At 36.1% G+C, this 21,874-nt stretch overlaps 1 protein-coding gene across 3 annotated transcripts in view; it reads left to right on the top strand.

Annotated features, from left to right (window-relative positions):
* Positions 1–21,874, top strand: part of CUL1 (cullin 1) — a 39,115-nt gene that overhangs the window by 14,593 nt on the left and 2,648 nt on the right. Inside the window, exons 5-19 of one of the 3 annotated variants that reach the window (XM_026074689.1) lie at positions 433–523; positions 1,229–1,392; positions 5,477–5,639; positions 9,414–9,544; positions 12,492–12,599; positions 12,693–12,799; positions 14,047–14,095; positions 14,595–14,726; positions 15,267–15,384; positions 16,435–16,511; positions 17,306–17,437; positions 18,805–18,897; positions 20,402–20,449; positions 20,523–20,605; positions 20,936–20,940. In XM_026074689.1, the coding sequence (XP_025930474.1) occupies positions 433–523; positions 1,229–1,392; positions 5,477–5,639; positions 9,414–9,544; positions 12,492–12,599; positions 12,693–12,799; positions 14,047–14,095; positions 14,595–14,726; positions 15,267–15,384; positions 16,435–16,511; positions 17,306–17,437; positions 18,805–18,897; positions 20,402–20,449; positions 20,523–20,605; positions 20,936–20,940 (1,501 nt within the window). The remainder of the gene's footprint in view (positions 1–432; positions 524–1,228; positions 1,393–5,476; positions 5,640–9,413; positions 9,545–12,491; positions 12,600–12,692; positions 12,800–14,046; positions 14,096–14,594; positions 14,727–15,266; positions 15,385–16,434; positions 16,512–17,305; positions 17,438–18,804; positions 18,898–20,401; positions 20,450–20,522; positions 20,606–20,935; positions 20,941–21,874) is intronic. The other 2 variants (XM_026074690.1, XM_026074691.1) reach the window with 2 other exon arrangements.

The following is a 21,874-nucleotide window of genomic DNA, read 5'->3' as shown; positions in this document are numbered from 1 at the left end:
TTCAGTTGTAAGGAACAGTATTTACAACGTTTCAGTCATGAGCACCAGCTATACCCTTCTTTGTATAAGTTACAGGTGGTTAGTTCAGCTGTTATTGCAAGATTCTCCTGTATTTCCAGTATAAAACAGGCAGTACTTTGGTTTAGAAGGTGCTTTTTTTAAAATCTGGAGGGGAAAACAACAACAACAACAAATAAAAAAAAAACAAGCACTTTCATACTCTTCTACAGCTCACTCCTAATAGACTGTGGTTGTGTTGTGGAACTCACAGATGTAGCTTGCTGTGTGGTGGGGGTTCAGGTTTCCTTAAAGTTTGTCCTCAAGGGGCTTGAATTGTCTTGAATATAGGAGTACGCTCCTGATTAAGTACTGTGCTTGACTTGCCACCTGTTTTCTCTATGCTTAACTCACTTTTAATCCCTGTTTTCGAAGGTAACAAATGCTGTATTGAAATTGATTGAAAAGGAAAGAAATGGTGAAACTATCAATACAAGGCTGATCAGTGGAGTTGTACAATCTTATGGTAAATGAGATTTCTTTAAGGCTTAATTACTTTCCTTGGGGGAAAAAAATGCCCTATCAAAGTCTAGAAATAGCCTACCACCTCCTTGGATGTCCAGTAAAGATTTTTGCAATAAGATAAACCTGGTTATGTGAAAACTTAACTTTGTGTATGTAGAGATACATGACACACAATTCCAGTTAATAATGCAGTGCCTATAAAGTATGTAAATTACACTGATAAACAAGAGTATTCATTGTTTATGAATCAGTTATTTAGGAGCTAAAACTGGAAGGGGTAAAAAGGTAGTGTAATAAATTACAAGGCAGAGTGGGATTCCCCCCCACCCCCCAAATTGAGAGTTTTGTCATGCTGGTTATTGATCAATCAGTCATTAATGAAAATAGACATATATGGATATGATCTGGAACTCTAAGAGATAAAATGGAAATGGAATTTGAACTAGCATTTGAGATGGTGAAGTTTCCTGAATTCTCCAGTTTGCTCACTAATTTATCAAAAAGTACAGTTTACATGAATAATATGATTTCTGCTACTTATTTCTAAATGCAGAATAAATGTATATTTTTAAAAGTACTAAAAGATGATGCTGAAACTATCCCAATTGATCACAATCACATGTCTAAAGTTAGAATGATGGTATCTGTTTATGTGCAAGGGATCATTTAATAAAAGACAGGTTTATCATAATTTGCTTTCTTGTAGTGGAGCTGGGGCTGAATGAAGATGATGCATTTGCAAAAGGGCCTACACTAACTGTCTATAAAGAATCCTTCGAATCTCAATTTCTTGCTGACACAGAGAGATTTTATACACGAGAAAGTACTGAATTCTTGCAACAGAACCCAGTCACAGAGTACATGAAGAAGGTAAGTTATTTAATAACTCTGTGATAATTTTCTGGGTCCAGATATTTATTTGAATTAGAAGTAATGTAAGTTCTTGAATTCTATTACCAATTTCTTAAAATGCTGAATATCTTATAGAAGGAAAACCAATTAGTTCCGTTTTCCTAAGGTGATTTGTTCCTATGTTTATTACCTTTATCTGGTCTGAAGTTTATCTCCTTACACATTTCAGTAAGTACAATGAAAATTTGAAACTTTCTTAATGAGTAAGCCAGAAGAAGACGGCAAAATAAATACAGATTTTGTAGACTTCCAGATTTGCCACCAAAATAACCCTTTTGCTTTGAAACTGAAAGCTTACTGTTCCTGTACCAGACATTGGTAGCATGTTAGTGAAATCTCTTCCTGAGCAAACTGGCCTCCACAGAGTAAGTAGATCATTAATTAGCTTTAGCTCTTTCAGAATATTTTGATCTAGTGAACCCTACACAATAATTCTGATCAACAGAGACCAGATTTAAATTCTTAGATAGTTTCTCTGGCCTCTGGGATCCCAGACAGGGCAATTAAGAACAAGCTGGATAAACTGACTATTTCCAGCCTGGTTATTGGGTCTGTCTTACTGAATTTAAAATAAATAGGTCATGTTCATTTTGAACAAGTGCTGCTATATATATACTTTCTTTCAATATGTTTCCTTGCTTTCTAAAATGCTCCTTTTTTCCCCCTTTCAGTTTAATTAAAAGCCAGAGCTTTGTAAGTATGCAAAGAAAATTTGCTCACACACCTGGAAAACGTGTCCCTCGCACCAATATCTCTGTGCTTCTTTTGTGTAACTCCTTTTGCCACAGAAAGAATATTGTCTGATTCTTGGTTTTGAAGTGGATGATTAAAAAATATAATAATAATTAAAAAATGGATAGGAAAAACACAGTAAAATTAATCTGGACATCAGTGCATTGGGATAGTTGCCCAGGATCAGTTGTTCTCAGACATATCTTTGCTTTTCTGTTGCTGTTGAATTAATGATTTTCATTATTTCCCTTTCAATTTCTTGTCTTTTCTTTCATCCTCTGAAATATATATAAAGATAGAATAAGGGCATTTCAGTCATTCATAACCCAGATGACTGGCTTGTCCAGGCTTCCTTGGTGCGGAACACTAAAAAGCTGTCCGAAGGTCATTAGAGCTGTTTCAAGAATTAGGGATTAGTGACAAATAGTAACTTAATAGTTAATAGAACGTTATAGTATCCCAAACAATCTTCAAGACTTCAAAAACCCCCAAACGGGTTGAAGCTGGTGATGTTGAAGCTGGTGATGTTGAAGCTGGTGATGTTGAAGCTGGTGATGTTGAAGCTNGTTGAAGCTGGTGATGTTGAAGCTGGTGATGTTGAAGCTGGTGATGTTGAAGCTGGTGATGTTGAAGCTAAACACATGTAGAAAACTATCCAAATGCAGAGGAAATCTTCAGCAAGAAAACGTAGCCTTATTGTAGTGTTTGATCAAATTCAGATACTGGAGATACATTTTGGCTAGCTTGCCATCTCCTCACAGAGAATGTGCCTGCCTATAAACCAAACCAAACAAGAAACTCCATTTTCATTACTCATTTGCTGGGTTTTAACTGATAAAACTGAAAAAACTCCGTATTGGACTTCAAAGTAAATGTAGTGGGAGCAGGCAAAATGGTCTAAACTGTCACTGTGACCTTAGGGAGAGGGAGGAGTGTATGAATTGAAGCTAGAAGTTGGTCCACTGGAGAAAAAATGTCTAATTGATTTCTCTGGTCTGCCTGCTCTGCTGGAGAGATCAAGAGAGATCATGCAGGTTATCAGAACTGCTCATTTGCAATTCAGATATGATTTTTTTTACCTTACATGAGGATGCATAAGGAATTCTTAACATATTTTTGACTTAAATATCACAAGGGAATTTTGTCAATTTCTTTATTTTCTCTGTTTGGGTGTTGTGATCACGTGTGCGACTTCAGTGCTGGGAACAGAGTGATGCTCCCTATAATTATTTACTTGTGTATTGATAGAATTAGGTGGGGGTTTTGTTGTTGGTTTTTTTCCTGTTATGAAAAGCCTTAAATAAGACTGATGAGAAAAGCTGCAAGTAGTCCAGCGGTCATATGGCATACTGTCACTATGAGGGTCTTGAAAATCATCTGTTAGAAGTATGAGATAGGAAAAGTGATATACTATTAGTACTCTTACCTGACTTTCTTACAGTAGCCCTGTGCATTGAGTTCTGCCTGGGTTAAATGGCTTTGCAAAGTAATTATAAAAAGAAATGCGTTGGAGTGTCTTAGTGCCCACCAACTTTTTAGTATCGTATCAGAGTGTTACCTTGATATAAGAGGACTCTGGTTGTTTGCTGTAGAAAATTCAAAAAAAACTTAATTAGAATTAAGATACATATGTGTAGTTATACGAGTAGACTTACTGAGTTTAAAGGGATCATGAATTTTCACGTGAGGGCTGGCCTGAGAAGTAAAGCTAGCATGGCTTGGTATGCTGTAGGAAAAAGTTTGTGCTGAAGAGTTGTGAAGAATATCCCTTGAAATAAAGCCTCAAAAAGAATTTGTGATTTTTACAGTTGAAATAATTGGAGGTACTGTTGGGGGAAGTAATTATCTTTTCCTTGTTTATGAAATATGACACTAAAAAGGAAAATGGAATTAAAAGTGCACAAAAAGTGAGAGAGCTTAAGAAAATCTGGAGTCAGAAGTGAATCTATTTTCATAAAGGAGTTCAGAGTAAAGTTGACTGTTACCCATAAACCTTCACTTTTATTGTTATTTTAAGAAGAAACATTAGAAGTATTAACTTCTTAAACTACAGAAATACAGAGTTAGTCAAACATAAGGTAAGTAGTCTTACTAGTCTGGCTCCAGCTTCTAACACTCATCAGAAGGATTCAATAATTTGCTGCTATGTGCTGTCATTAAGGAAGTTGATTGTTAGTCCTTAATGCTAGGAAACTGGTATGTACTCTGAAGCACGAGTTTATATCCCTTCCCAAACTCTTCTTTTTGTTTCTTATGTTTTGAGCTGTACTGGTTTAACTCTGAAAAACAGTAATCCAGAGTCATGTCACCAAAGCTAAGTGCAAAATTATTACAAAAATGAGTGAAGTTAGCAATAACGTAGAAGATTGTTTAAAGTTGTCTGTGTATGATGCAACATTCCTGCAGTTAAGTTGTTATTTTGTTGTCCATAATATGATCTGTCATGTTTGCTCTGTGTCATAAAGTGTTAGGAAAATGCATTAATTTCATTTCCTTCTCTTAGTGACATTTATTATTTTAAATAATCTGGACTGATAAGAAACCATATGTGCCTTATCCCTAATAATGTGTCACTCTCACAGATGGCTTGTAAAGTGAATCTTTAACATTTTCACAAACAAAATAGAGGTAATTGTTATATAAACAACTTCACGTTTACATTTTGGAATTCAGTACTATTCCTCAAGTGACATTTAGAATTTTGGTTTAGCAGGAACATATGCATATGTAGCATTTTATGTGCCAAATTATACGCTAGTAAAATTTAAATGATTGTAGATTTGGGGAAGCTTTTCTATATAAGAATGTACATGAGAACATTGAAATAAATTTGTGATGGGCATACTGCTAAATGGTAATTTTGTGCCTTTTAGTTTTTGGGCAGGCATGAAATGTATTCATGTTCATTTTAAACAAAACTAACTACCTCTGTGGCTGGAGAGCTTGCTGATCCTAAAAGTGCGAGCATCTCGTGTTGGCCACTTTCTAGCAGCAGATTTTCATCTGAAAACATCTTATTCAGAAGCATGAGGGAAAACAATGTTGCTCTGGTTCTCCTTCCATTTCAACAATATATAAAAATATCATCAACATAGACATTGAATCCATATGTATGCAGCAGGGGAGAAGTCACATTATGATTCCCAGAAACATAACAACTGTTTAAACAGGTGGACCATAATACTGCATTAGGGAGATGTTTGTTTATTTTTTTTTCTGGATGAATTTACTAAATAGTTATCTGTTTTCTGCTGTTAGAACTCTGCTCTACCTTTTGTACAGGTTTCATGTTTACCTGTTTGTTCTGTAGGCTGAAGCTCGCCTTCTTGAGGAACAGCGTAGAGTTCAGGTATATCTCCATGAGAGCACACAAGATGAACTGGCACGAAAATGTGAGCAAGTACTTATTGAGAAACACTTGGAGATATTTCATACAGAGTTTCAGAATTTATTGGATGCTGACAAAAATGAAGGTAAGCTGATTGAAACATTGGTTTTAGGTTTTCCTGCAGTTCCTCTCCGATGATTTGTGAGTAGTGTAGCTTCTGATAATGGCTAAATGTGATTTCTTTAGTAATTAGATTAAGGGAGAATATGGACACTGAGCCAGTCAACAAACAGCTGCTGATTAAATGGGGATGGCCTCAGGCTGCCTGTTTGAACCTCAAATTTTAAGGCAAAACAGCACTAATTTTGGTTTCTCTTAATATGGCTGGAACAGCTTCAAGAACATTTGAGCTGTTCTTTCAGCAGGAACTGAAGCTTGCACGAGAGAGGTATGAGACAGAAAACAGACCACTAGTCTCACCAGCTGTTTCCAAGGCCTCTTGGGAGTCAGCAACGAGAATTTTACAATTCAATTTGTCTGGAAGTATGTTTAGGGAATTTTAAAAGTAGAATAGAAACAAATAAGGAGCTTTTAAATTATCAATTAGAACTGCACATAGGACAGATAACACAAAAAAGGGTGCAAATTAGTAAATATTGATATAATTTTAGCTGTGAAAATTAGTCTGAAATGGCACTAATGGAGTAAGTTTATACTTCCATAGACAGCACACAGAATAGAAGCTTACTTATTTTAGAGGAACTGTTGAAGACAAGATTATCAAAAGTTGAGGTATCTTTAAAAAGTTAGTAACTGTATTGGTTTGTAAGTGTTCAGGAGTTAATGCCTAGAAAAAACAAAGCAGTCAAAACTAAGGCCATGTAATTCTTGTATATCCTGCAGGTGAGGAGGATGAATGGTGTTGCTGTTTTTTCTCGTTGGGGATTAAATCTATATAGGAAATGAGCATAAGGCTCTATATCTGAAATATTTCTTTTAAGGAAGTGATAGAATTAAAGAGAGGTTATGATTAAGTTACTATTGCTGCTGTTGTTGGTTTGAGAGCTGTAAACTTCTTAAAGAATTGAAGCCTCTGAGTGGCTCAGGATGGAGGATTAGTGGCCAACATTACATTTGCCCTTTTTTCCCAAAGGTGTCAAGAGTTGTGATTGTATAATTATGACTGGTGATCTCTTTGTATATCAACCTTAAAGAGCAGCTATGAATAATTACCATAATAATTTTATTGATAATCAAGGGACACTTCAAAATAAAAATGGACATTTAAGCATGATTGGTAGGGCGGAAGTTACCCATTTCAAATGTAAATTGAAGATTGTTATCCTCTATTAACTTAAGGGTCAGCTATTGTTTACATTTCTAAATAACAAATGTATTTCCTCCATAGTTGGAACAGATTTTAATACAGATGGATCTTGGAATAGTAAAATGGCTTTATTAATGTCTTCTGACAATAGAAATAGCAATAGTACAATCCTGAAAAATTTTCTGGACTCAGGAGGCCTTTCTAGGCTATTTTATTATCAACATCACCAAGTCTGTGGGCTTTGTGAGCCTTTAATATAGTCATTTACCCTAGTGATACAACTTTATATGTTTGTAGGAGCTTAAAAACAAAACAAAACAAAAAAGACAACAAGACAGTGCCAAAGCCATGGGGTTTTTTTTTATAGATCTTAGTTTTTACTTTTACTGAAGCTATTTCTAAGATTATTAGGTGTTTTTAAAGAGCCATGTTTTCCAAAATATTTCCATTCCTCTTACTGCATTTCACTTGCAGAAGTTAAAATAGTTGTTCCTTGGCCACTTCTAAGTTTAATAAATTTTCATGGTTAGAAATATTTATTTTGATAAAGAATGAAATATCAAAGAATCCATGATCAGTTCACTCTCAAAGCACTGGACTTAAATTTGTAGTATACTTAAATAGCCTATTTTAGATAATCCTAAACTCATATAATGTCTTTATTGCCTTGTTCTTGAAAGTGAGCTGCTTTTGAGGTCCTCCCATGTGAAGTATGTTAGACAGATTGTATTACAGGCCACTCCTGCTGCTATTCTGTAACTTTTTAAACACATTGTGCAACCAGTTACAAAGGTTGTGTGGCACATTTGTCACTTGTTACCTATTCGCATCAGTATGACAATGACAGGAAATAATTATCTTTATGGGGAACGGGATGTTTTATTCTGTAAATCTTCCTTGAGTTTTTGTAGTGTCCGTTTCATATTTCACCAACTACAGGCATCCTGATAGAGCAACCTCTGACCCCTTGTTTGTGGGTAGGTCTAGTGGCAGAACATCCCACCCATGCTTGGCATTATTGTCTTATCATTTTGCTAACATCCTACGGCTAAAAGAAGAACGTACTTTCCTTACATTGTAAAAGTATAATGCCAGGCCAAGAATGTGATTTTTTAGAAGGAAAAATCATTTTTCAAAAACGATCAATCCAAAAGATTAAAATTTGCCAAAGTTCTACCTGAAAGCATGAAATGGAAAGGGCAATTGGCTTGAACATGGCTGGCCTAGCCTCACCAGTAAAGGCATCAAGTTTTGAGTGTTGTATTTCAGAGTTAGCTAACAGTACAACTACTTGATTGCTCCACTTTATTTAATATCTAACAATCCTCAAGTGGTAATAAATTATACATAAGCCCTTCAGAGAAGACCTTGCACTGAGGAAGAGCTACATAGAGTTGAAGACTTTAAGACAGATCCAACAAGGTGAAATACCCTCATTAGTCTACAGTAGCTAATTTGGTGGTTTGCCATTTTACTCGAGTGTCTATTAAGTAAGACCAAGATTGCTAGAAGTAATTAGTAGTTTTGTGGATCTGGTTTATGTCCATATTAAAGCGTTTAAGAGTCTGGCATTCGGAAAGTACTAAGACTCTGCCCTGTTTAAAAAGAATAATAAATGCAAAGCCCTCTTCTGTATTAGACTTTCCAAAATTACTAATTGATTTGGCTGAAAACTGGTGAGATTTTAATATGMGGTTTTAGCCTACATGAAGTTATGTCCAATTTCTTTTCACCTTTATTAGTCTTGAGTTTTGTGGCGATGCTTTTCTCAATCTTCTTTTTTTTTTTTTCTTCTTCCAAACATATATAGTTATATCTATTACTAATCAGGTAGCTAAATCTTTTTTTAAAAGAGGTAGTTTTATTGGCGGTGGTTTATTTATTGTGGGAAAGTTGGTTTATAATTTTTCCATTTTTGTCTTTAAACGTCACATCAACACATAACATTTTACCTCACGTTTCCCACGTTTGCTAACTGTTGTCGCCACCAGTAGATTATACAAAAGGCTGCAGGTGTTGTTGTTATATTTCTGAAAACTGTTTTGTTCTGAGCAGGAGGCTCAGAAAGGCTGGTGATCAGTGGGAGAACACTGTACTCTTAACCAGTAGTAACACTAATGACAGTCTTGGTTAAAGGTATCAATTTAGAAACTTTAAATAAGGGGGGGGGTTAATTCTATTTATAAATTATAAATATAAATATTTATAAATTGTCACACCTCTTGAAATTGTTCATAAAAAATAGAAATCAGAAGTAAATATACGCCTGTAATTTAAATCTTGGGTTTTGTTCTTGAAATTTCTGTAGTGTTGTGAAGATAAAACATGATACTTAAGCAAATTGTTTTCCCTTTTAACTAATCATAACTTTCCAGGTTAGTGCAAAAATTTACTATAGCACTTAATTTTTTGCTATAGCTTGTGTGATTTTTTTTTTTTTTTTTTTTTTTTTTTTTTTTTACAGCAGCAATTGCATGTATGTTTTTGTTGATGGTGATGTTGAATGTTTAACTCCTATTTGTCAACTTTGTAAGCGAGGAGTTGGAGTCATAGCTAATACAAATGGGAGACACTAGCTTTCTTTTTTTCCAGACTTGGGACGCATGTATAACCTTGTATCTCGAATCCAGGATGGCCTTGGAGAGCTGAAAAAACTCTTGGAAACCCACATTCATAATCAGGGTCTAGCTGCAATTGAGAAATGTGGAGAAACTGCTCTAAATGCAAGTATCCCGTTGAAATAAGTCTGTATGTGGTTGCTACCAGTTTTAGGTTAGAGAAGGGTGAATGCTTACTGATCTAATTTCCAGTTTACATATGCTTTCCTTTTCCACTGATTCAGCTTGTGGGCTAGTCAATTCTCTGATGCTTATAGGAAACTTAAAACAATAGTAACACCACTGAGTTACTATTCTTCGAGCTTTGTTTTTTTTTCTCCCTCTTAATTTTTGTTCTCTGGCAGAATGTCTTGTCTGCTGGGAATGCTGGCTCTGCAGTACCACATCCTATATCTACAAATACGCTTGGAAGTCCACTGTTTCAAGAAACATTGTCTCTAGCGGACTTTATTTTATTTCATCGTAGTGTGGACTTTCGACATGGATGGGACTGTTTCAAGAAAGTTTTTGTTGTTTTTAGTTTTCTGCTTAATGGCTTCATTATGTTTGGAAAAGCATGAGAAATATGGTGGGAGGAAGAGAGGAAGCAACAACTGAAATGTTTGGACAGGGCATGATATAAGGAACAGGTCAGGTCTTTTGTACTGCTGTGGTCATTGAACCATATAATTGTCTGCCTTCTTGATTTTTGCTGTGTAATTGTAGTTTCAGATTTAATATTTCATTAAGTAGAGATGAATCTAAACAACAGTGAGGAGAAGTTCTTTAAAACACTTGCTAAACTTTGTCTGTAGATAATGTGACATTTTCTAGCAAAAAAAACATAGAATAAGACATTGCACAGAGCAAAATTAGGATAAAGAATATATTTTGGCAAATTTTTAGTTAAAACTGGGTTAAACTTAATACTAGTTTGTTTTTTGATAAAGATTATTTTAACCAGCTATTGGCCTCAGATATTCTTGGAATATCTTTGTAGGTAATTGTTAAAGCAGCAGTCTGTAACGACTGCAAGGAGAGCAGTAAAAAGTCTGTTTTTAGCATAGATTAAAATGTTTAACAAGCATAGTTTTCTAGCACAATATGATCTTTTATAAGTCATAAAATAAGCTCAGCAGTCTTCAGGGCCATTCATAGATGTCCTCTTAAATTTTGTAATCTGCTCCATGGTAAAATCAGTTAAAGCATCCCCTTGGTGGTTATCACTCTGTAGTCCTTGGTACCTAGGCCTTGAGGAACTTCCTGGAGAAGAAAAAGCTCTTTCTCCAGAAATTACTTCTAGCTCCGTCTTTGAGAGAGAGGAAGCCTGAGATCTGTATGTATTAGTTTTTTTTGACTCCAGCCATTTACAAAACTCTTTCTGATCACTTCACTTTTTCTTGTTTCCTGAACACGTGCTTTGCCCTTCTTCTGCTCCTTTTCTTTTTTCACATTTGTTTGTTTATTTTCATGGCAATATCTTCTGTCACTTTTCACTGGGACCATTTTGCCTCCTCTTCCAGTGTATTTCACTCCACTGAATCTGTTCTCATCATAAGCTTGTTAGTCCTTTACCACATTTAGCTAAGACTGATTCTGCCTAACCTGATTTATCTGTACTCTGTCTAAACAGATAGACAAGTCAGCAAGTTTCTCTGTTTCTCTGTAGTCAGTGGAGAGATCCAGTCATGTTCAGAATGACTCAACTTGACCCATTTTAGATTGTTACTGTAGAATGAGTTGTGTTCTAGACTCCATTAACTATATTAACTAATTTCAGTCAGATTACCACCTTTAATGCCTTTGGTTATCTTTTTAGAGTCCTTGTAATCAGGAGACTCCTCTGTGAAAGTCCTTTGAGTGCTCTTGAAATTCTTGTGCGAGAGGGTCTCATGCATCTGTCAGTTCTGTCTCAAGCAGTGCATTAGAGCAGTGGGCCGTGCAGCCTGTTAGTTGGTCTTCAGTGGCGACAGGAAAAGCTTTTCAGGGTACTAATTCAAGCCTGGCCATGTTTTCCTATCCATTCCCATCATCTGGAACACTTACAGTAGGAATGTTATGGGAGTGCTCCCTGCCCAGTCCTTCCAATATCTGTTTATGGACCTGTTGTCTACGAATTAGTCTAATCCTTTTTTGAACCTGTTGATATTATCTGCTTCCACAACCTATGGCAGCAAGTTCCAGAAGTTCACTACCTGATATGTAAAGATGTTCTTTATTTTTATCTGTTTTAAACTTATTTCCTATTAGTTTCGTCAAGTGCCCTGTAGTTGCAAATTGTGGCTTTGGATGAATCTTCAACTTTTCAGCCCTTTTCCTCATTTTGTAAACCTTGGTCATAAGCCTTTTCAACCTTCTGATCTTCAAACAGAAGAGTTTTAGCCTTTTTAGTCTCTTTGTATGGTAACTGCCCTATCCACCTGGTGTTTTAGATTCCCTTTGCTGTTCCTACTCTGACTCCACTACATCTCTCTCAAAATGCAGAGATCAGAACTGCACACAGTCTCAGTCTGTGGGTGCAGTAAAGATGATGCTTGATGTTTGTTGGCATTTGGCTGCCACTGAAAGTTGAGCTGATAATTTTCAAGAACTGTCATCGACAACTCAGATCTTTCTGGAGTTGTAGCTATTGGAGATACGGTATTGCTTTATTACTACAGAGATTTAATTGGAGGGTTTCTTCTAAAAAATTGCGATTTTATGATTGCCCATCACTGTCAGGTCTGATTGGAATTAAGCTTGTGTCTTTAAAAAAAAAAAAAAAAAAAAGGTCCTTTTTGAAGATGCTTGCAATACTTGAATAAGGATTTTGTTTCCTTTTGTACTATGTAATGTAGTACACTCCTGCTGTAGTCTGGTCCCTGTAAATAAATGCTTGCAGTAATGTAAGTCAGTCATGAACATAAAACCTAAGTTAGTCTGGGTATTATCTTATATTTAAAAAGTTTCTCATTCTTAAGCAAGTTTTCACCATGAAAATTTGCTTAAAACAGTGATTAGTCCTGTTCTGGAAGAAACAGAAAGCAGAAAGTCAATGGGTTTCATTGCAAGCAACAAGTTCTTTTTCTTACAGGATCCAAAAATGTATGTACAGACAGTGTTGGATGTCCATAAGAAATATAATGCTTTAGTTATGTCTGCATTCAACAACGATGCCGGTTTTGTGGCTGCACTAGACAAAGTAAGTATATGGGTAAGTAGAGTCATATGATGACCATTTTCTCTCTTYAGTGTTTTGGCTCCCAAAAATTTCACTGTCTTTTGTGATTTATAGGCTTGTGGTCGATTTATAAATAATAATGCAGTGACAAAAATGGCTCAATCATCCAGTAAATCCCCAGAGCTACTGGCGCGATACTGTGACTCTTTACTAAAGAAAAGGTATGTCTTCAAAGGTGAATTATTGTTTCAGGTTGGCTTTTGTTTTAAAAAGATTTAGCGTATGAAGTTTTATATTGTCTTCAGCAATAGAACTTAACATTTCAATAAAATTTAATTATACCAAATTTTGAATGAAAAAATTGAATAGGACTTTTAAAGATTATATTTCCTTTTCTCGTTTTAAGGAGAGAGAGGGTAACGAAAGAACCAAGCCCTCCCCCCCCCCATAGGAGACTAAGTTCTGGATGTTGGGGGGGGTATTTGTTTGTTTTTTGTTTGCTTTGGGGGGGTGGGGGGGGAGGAACTGAAGTGTTTTCTTTTTTTCCAAAATTTGGTGTTATACATCTTGTAAAAAAGAGGGCACTTTCCCTTTTTTCATTAAAACTCTTACTTTCCTCCTGTTATTTTCTCTATATCTTCTTCCATCTGGGCAGAAATTGAGGAGAACAAAAACTGCCTCCTAACTTCTTGTGGTTCGTAATTTAATTAAGGTATTTGGCTTCAAATGGTTCAGCAGCTCATAAACTGAGTTGGTATCAGTCCAGCTCGCACTGGATTGGTGTCAGTCCCTGGCAACTTTGCTAGCTGTTTTTCAGGGGTGGAAAAAGACAAAACAAAACTAAAGCCGGGAAAGCTTGCACACTTTTCCCCTCCCTTTCCTCCCTGCCCTTTTGTGTGCCCCCCCCCCCCCCCCCAAAAAAAAATATTTTTTCTTCCCCTTTATAAATACTAGCTTTCCTCAGGGTAGCTTTGGGGTGTGCCTGATGGACTAGCATGATGTGGAGGAAAACAGTGTGTTGCCACTTTAGCTCTCACTCAGTCAAGAATGAGCTCTGTGAGCTGTTGCTTTTTCACTGTCTGTAGCACCTAAGATAAGAAATGAAAATAGCATTTAGCAGCAGAAGGAAGTTAGAAGAGAGAGATTCACATTTAAACACACAAATCCAAAGTATCATCACAGGCTCTTAGGAAGTCCCAAGCACTCCATGGTACAGGACTTTGACCTGTCGTTTAAAAATCTCATACTTTAAAGTTGCTTAACGTATGTTCATTATGTGGAGTAATGAAGAGAAAACTGTTCATTTCATTACATAGTTTCCTCTCAAAAGAGTCTTTGGCCCAAAAACTATTCCATCTGTCATTTTAAGCATGTTCCTTTGTTTATGAAATAAACTTCCACAAACCTCCAAATGTTGTTTTAATTTAGTAATTTTGGAATCATAAAAAATGTTCCTCTTTCACTGCAGCTCAAAGAACCCAGAAGAAGCAGAATTAGAAGACACACTCAATCAAGTGGTAAGACATAAATACAGTTCTCTTCTGTACAAGCTTTGACAAGTTAAAAGTATTCAGTTGTCACGTAAGGTAGATTAAATCAAACCTTTTATTCTGTATGTTTGTTTTCATTACTTAATATTTTAGCTTTTCAGTAATATTCTTAATAATCTCTGCAAGGGCTGTTGGTTATATTTAAAAAAAAAAAAAAGAAAAAAAAAAGAAAGCCCTTAACCTTAAGTCACCAATATATTTCAAGTGGCTGAACAGAATTTGCTCACTTGAATTTTTATGTTGAGAGAGAGAGATATGTGTGTATGTATATATGTGTGTATATGTATGTATATATATATATATAAACCCTCTATATGTAGAATATGCAGATAACATTTACAGTTGTATCCACATTAAAAAAAAAAACTTAAAAATTTAAGTGTTAATGAAGTAGCTACTATTGTGGCTCTCCTTCAATACAGATGATTAAATATTTTCTTCTTATAAATATTCTTGTCTTTTCCAGATGGTTGTCTTCAAGTATATTGAGGATAAAGATGTGTTTCAAAAATTCTATGCTAAAATGCTGGCAAAGAGACTTGTACATCAGAACAGTGCTAGTGATGATGCTGAGGCAAGCATGATCTCTAAACTTAAAGTAAGTATTCCTTGATTGTCCCATGACCTACCATATTGCAGATCTTGGCGTTATCTTGGAAAGCATTGATGTATGTACTCTCAAAATATTATGATTTTATTCAGATTTCATTACGTATGATAGAAAAGTATAGGACCTCTGTGCTTTTGGCAGACTTGCATGTCTGTCTGATGGAATAAGTTTAATTCTAATGCAAATATATTGCATAAACATCATTATCCAAATGAATGCTGAAATGTTGCCAGTCATGTTGCTTAATTCCATTAACTCTTGTTGGTTCAGGAATCAAGCAAAGTAAGGTCTGAGGTCTTCTAGTAGTCTGTTCATTGTGTGGGGGTTTTATTTTTGTTTGTTTTTTCCAAAATTGTCTTCTGGTTTTGGTGGCAGTTAAACAGCTGTTTTCCAGTTGGGTTAGTACTTTGAATAAGGGAGATACTGAACTTTGTACATCTTCTTTTAAGAAAATGGATTTCTATACTTTTCATTCTTCAGTGTCAAAGTGTATGGTCTTGCTGACATATCTGTGCTTTTAAAATGCAGCAAGCTTGTGGTTTTGAGTACACTTCCAAGCTGCAGCGGATGTTTCAAGATATTGGTGTAAGCAAGGACTTGAATGAGCAATTTAAAAAGCACCTGACCAATTCAGAACCATTAGATTGTAAGTAATACATTTATAACTAGCTGTTGTTCCAGAATCTGAGTTACTGTTAAGTAGTTTAGCTTCCCCTTATTTCTACAGAGAAAAGCTAAGTGTATGATGGAAGTATTTGATTTATGCATCATGCCCCTCAAAGGTTAGCATTATTAATATATTTTGACCAAGAYAGATAGGGTTTTTAAATTAATGTTTTAGGTCTGTGCTGTGTCTTCTAATAGCACTTTATATCTTCTGTTATGGGTAGCCTCCTCCTGATTTTGCAGCTCATCTTTAGGTAGGTAATTAAGTTAAGTTGAATCCTGTCCTTTTTTTTTTTTTTTTTTTTTTTTTAGCAGAAGACGGAAGAGATGTTGAGGTGATTACTGATTGGAAGGATGCTTTTCTTAGAAATGGCTTTACTTTTGAGCACAGTTTGGCTTAGGTAATCAGACTTGAATAGAAATATTAAGAAAAAGGGTGCTGTCTTTTAGATCAGTGGGTAACCCTATTGCTTTCTTATGAAGAAATATATTTTTCACTGAAACTTGTTGAAACAAATCCTTTCAGAAATTGGTAATTATGTTTTAAATGATGTTTGAATGACTGTATTATCAGGCTTAGATTTTTTATTATTATTTTTTAATATATATTATATTTACTAACTTGCCCTAAATACCAGTGCGTACTGTAGACTGGAGAGTTTTCAGTTGCACATAAAAATAAGTAAATAAATCTACATTTACACTTTTTTATGTTTGCATGTTAAAAGAGAAAAATCTCTCATGGGGGTAGAAAAAGGGTAGTGATCTCTACAAATGAAAGAAAACTTAGTTACTGTCACAGTAACTCTAATGCTATCCAAGAGCACCTTCGTCTTACGTGGATTTCTTTATTTTACGCTTTGAATGAAATACTATTTAGATTGTTTTATGATTTCCACCATGTTAGTTTGAGCAGGACAGAGCTCTTTCTGGTTTGTGTTAGAACTGTGAAACTGCATGTTTGGAAAGAGGGTGGACCCAGAGAGGAGAGTGTGGTTAAGTCTGTTAATCTGTGTGCCCCCTCTTCCAGTGGACTTCAGCATCCAGGTCCTGAGCTCTGGATCGTGGCCGTTTCAGCAATCCTGCACATTTGCTCTGCCTTCTGAGGTGAGGCAATGCCCATTTTTAAAGCTTAACATGGAATTATTTTACAAGAAGATTGCTTGTTTCTCCTCCTGTTTTGTTGTGAGTCAAAGGGGACTGGGACTTTTGTTTTTGCTGTTGTTTTTTTTGTCTAGAAGCTTTGTATGTGTAGTTTGGCTTTTTGGCTGGAGGATATTTGGAAGGAGATAAGTCATTCAGGTAGTAGGAGGAAATTGTCTGAAAAGCAAACTGTTGTCTCTGGTGGAAAGACCATGATTAATGAATCTTTCTTGAAAACATTCAGTGCAATCTTTCTTCAGAACATTGAGCAGTAACTGAAGTAAATCTTTGTTATTTTTCTGTGTATGCCTTTAAGAAACTTTTTTTCTGGCAGTTAACTTCAGTCCAATAAACTCTTCAGATAGTAAACATTAGTTTTCTGCCGAGTGTTTATCCAAAATAGACAAGACATGAATACTTAACATGAGAAATAAGTAAATGTTGTTAAATGGAGCACTAAGGTGGTTAAAAGAAACAGTCTTTGTAGCCTTGCTTAATCTATCTTAAAGGAAGACTGGAACGTTTGCCCTTGGTTAGGTTCTTATTGTTGATGGTTCTTTAAAGGGAGACTCATCACAAGGGGAAACTTTCATCTGATCTGAAGAATTTGAATAGTTCGGGTTTCCATTTGTCCCTCCTAGAAAACATGGCAGTGGAGAGTTACCTGATTTGCTTCTCCCATAGTAGGTTCAGGAGCATATTCTAGAACAGAAGTGTGAAAGAAACTAATCTTTTTTGTTGCTGTTGTTTTCATACAGTTAGAACGGAGTTATCAGAGATTTACAGCATTTTATGCCAGTCGTCATAGTGGAAGAAAATTAACATGGTTGTATCAGCTGTCCAAAGGGGAACTGGTTACCAACTGTTTCAAAAATAGATACACGTTACAGGTAAGAATAGCATCGTACTAACAGCAACACTTGATTATTGCATTGTCTAGAGGACTGAATGATAGCTGATCGCGTGGAAGAAGTGTTCAGTCTCCGCGCCGCTGCTTTTACATTGTCTGGATGAGCTCTTTAGTCTGTTTACTCCTAAACTGGAGATAATAGCTTTTCCCTACCTTAAAGGAGCATTATGCAGATAAATGTATTAAAAATAGTGAAGTGCTTAGATGCTCAAGTAGTGAAGTTCATGTGAATACCTGTGCCAACACACAAACTAATTTTAATAGAGTGCATTGAGCTGTGTTTTCTTGTTATGTCAAAGTATTCATTAATAGTATGTAATGATGTATCACTTTAAGTATTTGAAATCATTGAATTCCTTAATTAATATGCCTGTGGGTACGTATGTATATATACACACACATATATGTTTATCTGGTGTTTAAAATGCTCATATGCATTGATCAGCTTTACTCCCAAGAGTAATCCAACTGGCTTTAAATAAAGCAAAGCACAGATGCAAGATCTGGTCAGTACAAATCTTCTATGTACTGCTGAAGTGAACCAAAGTTATTAGACTTCCCCAGACAGTTGTTGCCATTAAGATTCATAGAACTTTTGTTATATGCTTGATTTATTCACTTTAATGCTACTTAAGATCTACATTTAAAAGAAAATTGACTTACAGAAGTAAATTACTTGTGATTTAAACAGTTGTTGAACTGGGTTGTATGAGACAAGTGCAACCTCTTTGTATATGATCTCATACTTTCTTGTCTGCGTTCTTTCACAAAGTAGACAGAGGAGGGGAGTTCACAACAGTGAGAGGAAACAAGATAATCTCAGACTCCGAACTTTTGTAATCAGCATATGTTAACCCACTGGTGATAAACTTGAATAAGCCACTGATGGCTGCCTTGTTTATAAATTTGATTTTATTACTCTGCTAGAGTTGGGAGTATTGTGAGGATGAATTCAGTAGTCTGTGTAGGTTTTTAATGAGTATTTAAATGGGTAAGAGTCAGGGAGTGACAGAGGAAAATTGCTAAGAATGGTATTAGCAAGTAAGAAAGTAAGGCTTTGACACCACAATAGGAGATGTGAAGAAGTGTGTGCAGCTAGGTAAATGTTCGTGATCTTAGGATTTATGTTTAGATAATGCTAGAACATAGAGTTCTGGTTGTATAAGAAATACCAGACTTTTCTGTATTATTAGCACTAGTTGGATATTTTTCATTATCCAACTATGCAGCATATGCATACACACTGGTGAATTTCAAGCTGTTCAAATTTGGAATGTTGTTTGTTCACTCATTTTCTGTTTGTCTTTCCCCCCCCTCCCCTTTCCTTCTCTTTTGGGGATCTGGAAGGCATCGACATTCCAGATGGCGATTTTACTGCAGTACAACACAGAAGATGCCTATACCATGCAGCAGCTGACAGACAGTACCCAAATAAAAATGGTAGTGCCTTTGCACATTTAACAGTACTCTTGTGGAGTCTCTTGGGCTTCAGAGCTCTTCCTGCTATCATGAGAAACTGGGATTAGATATGCTTGAAGCCAGAGCTGGTTCTGAAGGAGCAGTTGTTTTCTTTTCTTGGTCAACTTACTTTCCTGGTTTACTTTCTTGTAATCATAACTTCTTAGACTCATTAGTGTGTACATACTGCCGTTGATCAGCAGAATAAACTGTGTAGCTTCCTGCTGAGCTCTTGTAATCATTTTTCAGTTTTTTCTGCGTATGTTTTAGTACTTAAAAAACCACACGTCTAGGAAAAACAGTATTTTCTCCACACTGTGTTGTGTTTCCTCTTCTTTGTATCTCAAGGCTCATAATAGAACCTTCAGATTCACTGTCTCGCTATGTGTTGTAGAAAAGGTTCCCTTCTTTTCTTTCCAAGTAGACTTTATGGCCCACAGTTTATTAGACATCTGTGTCTTTTAGTAATAGGTTTGCACCAAGTCTGCTGAATAGTACTTCTGGAAAGTCAGGCAATCCCTAGTCAGTGAAGATTTTTATTTTCAGAAATGTACATCTAGTAAATTACTGCTGCTGATACTTTACAGGAAATTCAGAGGTCTTATCTATGCTATGGGATTGCATTTATTATAGAAGCTCACTGGCAGCCAGATATATAAATATTTTGGCCCAAATTTGTGGTTAGGCCAGAATAAAAATGCTGTTTGTACGAATGACACCTAGCTGCATAAAACCCAGATCACTCTCACTGTAGTAAAATAGCAGCTTTGCAAGCCTACATGGGATATTTACAGTAGTGTAGCCATCTTGGTAACTGCCCAGTGACAGTAATTAGAGCAGATCCCTGGTGTAGGCCAGACATGAAAAATGCGCAAAGCGGAAAGCAGAGGATGCTCATTTTTTGAGATTTAAGCCTGGCATGCTACTTGTATTTGCATGATTTGGAGCAAAATGCTTTCTTAGGAGCTATTTTGCAAGCAGATTTATAAAACCGTAATGGGAAAGATCTCTTTGTTAAGATTAGTCTTTCTGAAGAATTTGACAACAGTTGACCAACTGCAACAAGAATGTGTCCTAACATCCCCAAAGGACCTTACAGTGTTCTACCTGTGTGAACTATGTGTTTACTGATTCCCAGTTCCATCTTATAGCCCAGAGAGGCCATGGAGTCTCCATCCTTGGAGATACTCAAACCCTGGCTGGACAGCCTGCTCCAGCTGACCCTGCTTGAGCAGGGGGGTTGGACCAGGAGACCTCCAGAGCTCCCTGCCAACCCCAACTATCCTGTGATTGTGTTCTGCGGTCTTTGGTTCTTAGTCTAAATCTGTGTATTCTTTTTACTGTAATTTTCTGTAGATGTTTAAGAACATGATTTAAAGTTGTGAAAAATGAAATGTGTATTAAATGCAGTATCTTGCATTGTAAGCATTTTGAGAGGAAGGTGCTCTATGTCTGCACTGATAATTTTTTTTCTGCAACTTTGCAGGATATCTTGGCACAAGTTCTACAGATACTGTTGAAATCAAAATTACTTGTAAGTGCTTTTGCTTTTTTATGATCTGCTTACCATTCAGCAAAATGTCTTAATGCTTATTTATTTCTTGCAGGTTTTGGAAGATGAGAATGCAAATGTTGATGAGGTGGAGCTGAAACCTGATACCTTAATAAAACTCTATCTTGGTTATAAAAAGTAAGGAAAAACTTCAGCAGCATACATCACTTATGTATAATTAGCAGCATTCTGCCTCTCCATTTTCAAAATTTGTGTATACCCTAATATATGTGAGACAAGCTTCAGGGTTCGAGTGCAAATTCAAATGTGGATCCAATATAACTGCTTTAAAGGAGGCAGTTGGCTAATAGGGGGATGGGGAAGATTTCAGCTATTTGACTTTGTCATAAAGTCTGTCAAGGCCTGAACATGTTTTTGCATCTCCATTTTGTTCCTTGATTCATGTCTGCATAAATATTATATTGTTGTGCCCATTTTTGCTGAAGTGCATGATTTACATGCACTCAGCAAAATACATTATATTTTATAAGGTTACCATAGTGTACAGTGATCAGCAAAGGCCCAAGTTTAAGTGGTCATCCACTACAGATAACCTGATAAAGATCAGCAGGCTCATTTTAGACCTTCAGAGTGTGAAGCACCTTGAAAACTGAAATAATGAACACAACTTTCCATGGTTTTTATTACCAACCAGTGCTGTTTTCAACATTCATCTGTTTTAAGCTGTGCACACTACTGTGGTGATTTTCTTTTTTTATCATGCTTATCAGAGAGTAGGGATATTCAGTGATGAATTCAATATTTTTTAAGATATGATCTCAAGTGAAAGAAACACTTTTTAAAACCTTTCCTTGGACCTCACTCTTTATCTGCTTTCTTCCTTCCTTGACCAATGATTACAGATCTGTTTGTGGTCTTTTAAGATTTTTGCAGCTGGTTACGTAGTGTAATAAGGGAAATGCCTCAGTGTTGCTGCACTGTCCTGGAACACTGGTTCCCAAAGTACGATTTGTGAGACTGCTAAATAAACAATGGCTCACCTCTCCCTGGCCGGGCTCCGAGCGTGGCAGATAGGCTGGGTGCTGCCACGTGCTCGCGGTGCTCTGCTGGGGTGGTTTCCTCCCTGCCTGTAACCCAGCATCTTGTCTTGAGTGCAGTGGCCTGTGGTCATGTACTGCTGCAGCACGGTGGGGGCGTGAGCTATGCTGGCTTTTAACTTGAATAAGATTGTTAAACGTTTTAACATGCCAAAGTCCTGTTTTTGTTTAAAAGTAATCTCTAGGCTTAAGTTCTTTTGACTTTTATTTAAATACCTGCTGAAAGTAAGGCTATGGCACTCTTGAAAATGGTAATTTAGGCTCCTACATTCTAACTGAGGCAGTTTGGGGTTTGGGTTTATTCTTCTCCTTCTCTTTAGGAGCATCTTAATTTAAAAAAAAAAAAAAA

Source organism: Apteryx rowi, unplaced genomic scaffold, assembly GCF_003343035.1.
Source record: "Apteryx rowi isolate R43461 unplaced genomic scaffold, aptRow1 scaffold_395, whole genome shotgun sequence".
In the NCBI taxonomy this organism is placed as follows: domain Eukaryota; kingdom Metazoa; phylum Chordata; class Aves; order Apterygiformes; family Apterygidae; genus Apteryx; species Apteryx rowi.
This window is presented reverse-complemented; position numbering and strand designations above follow the sequence as displayed.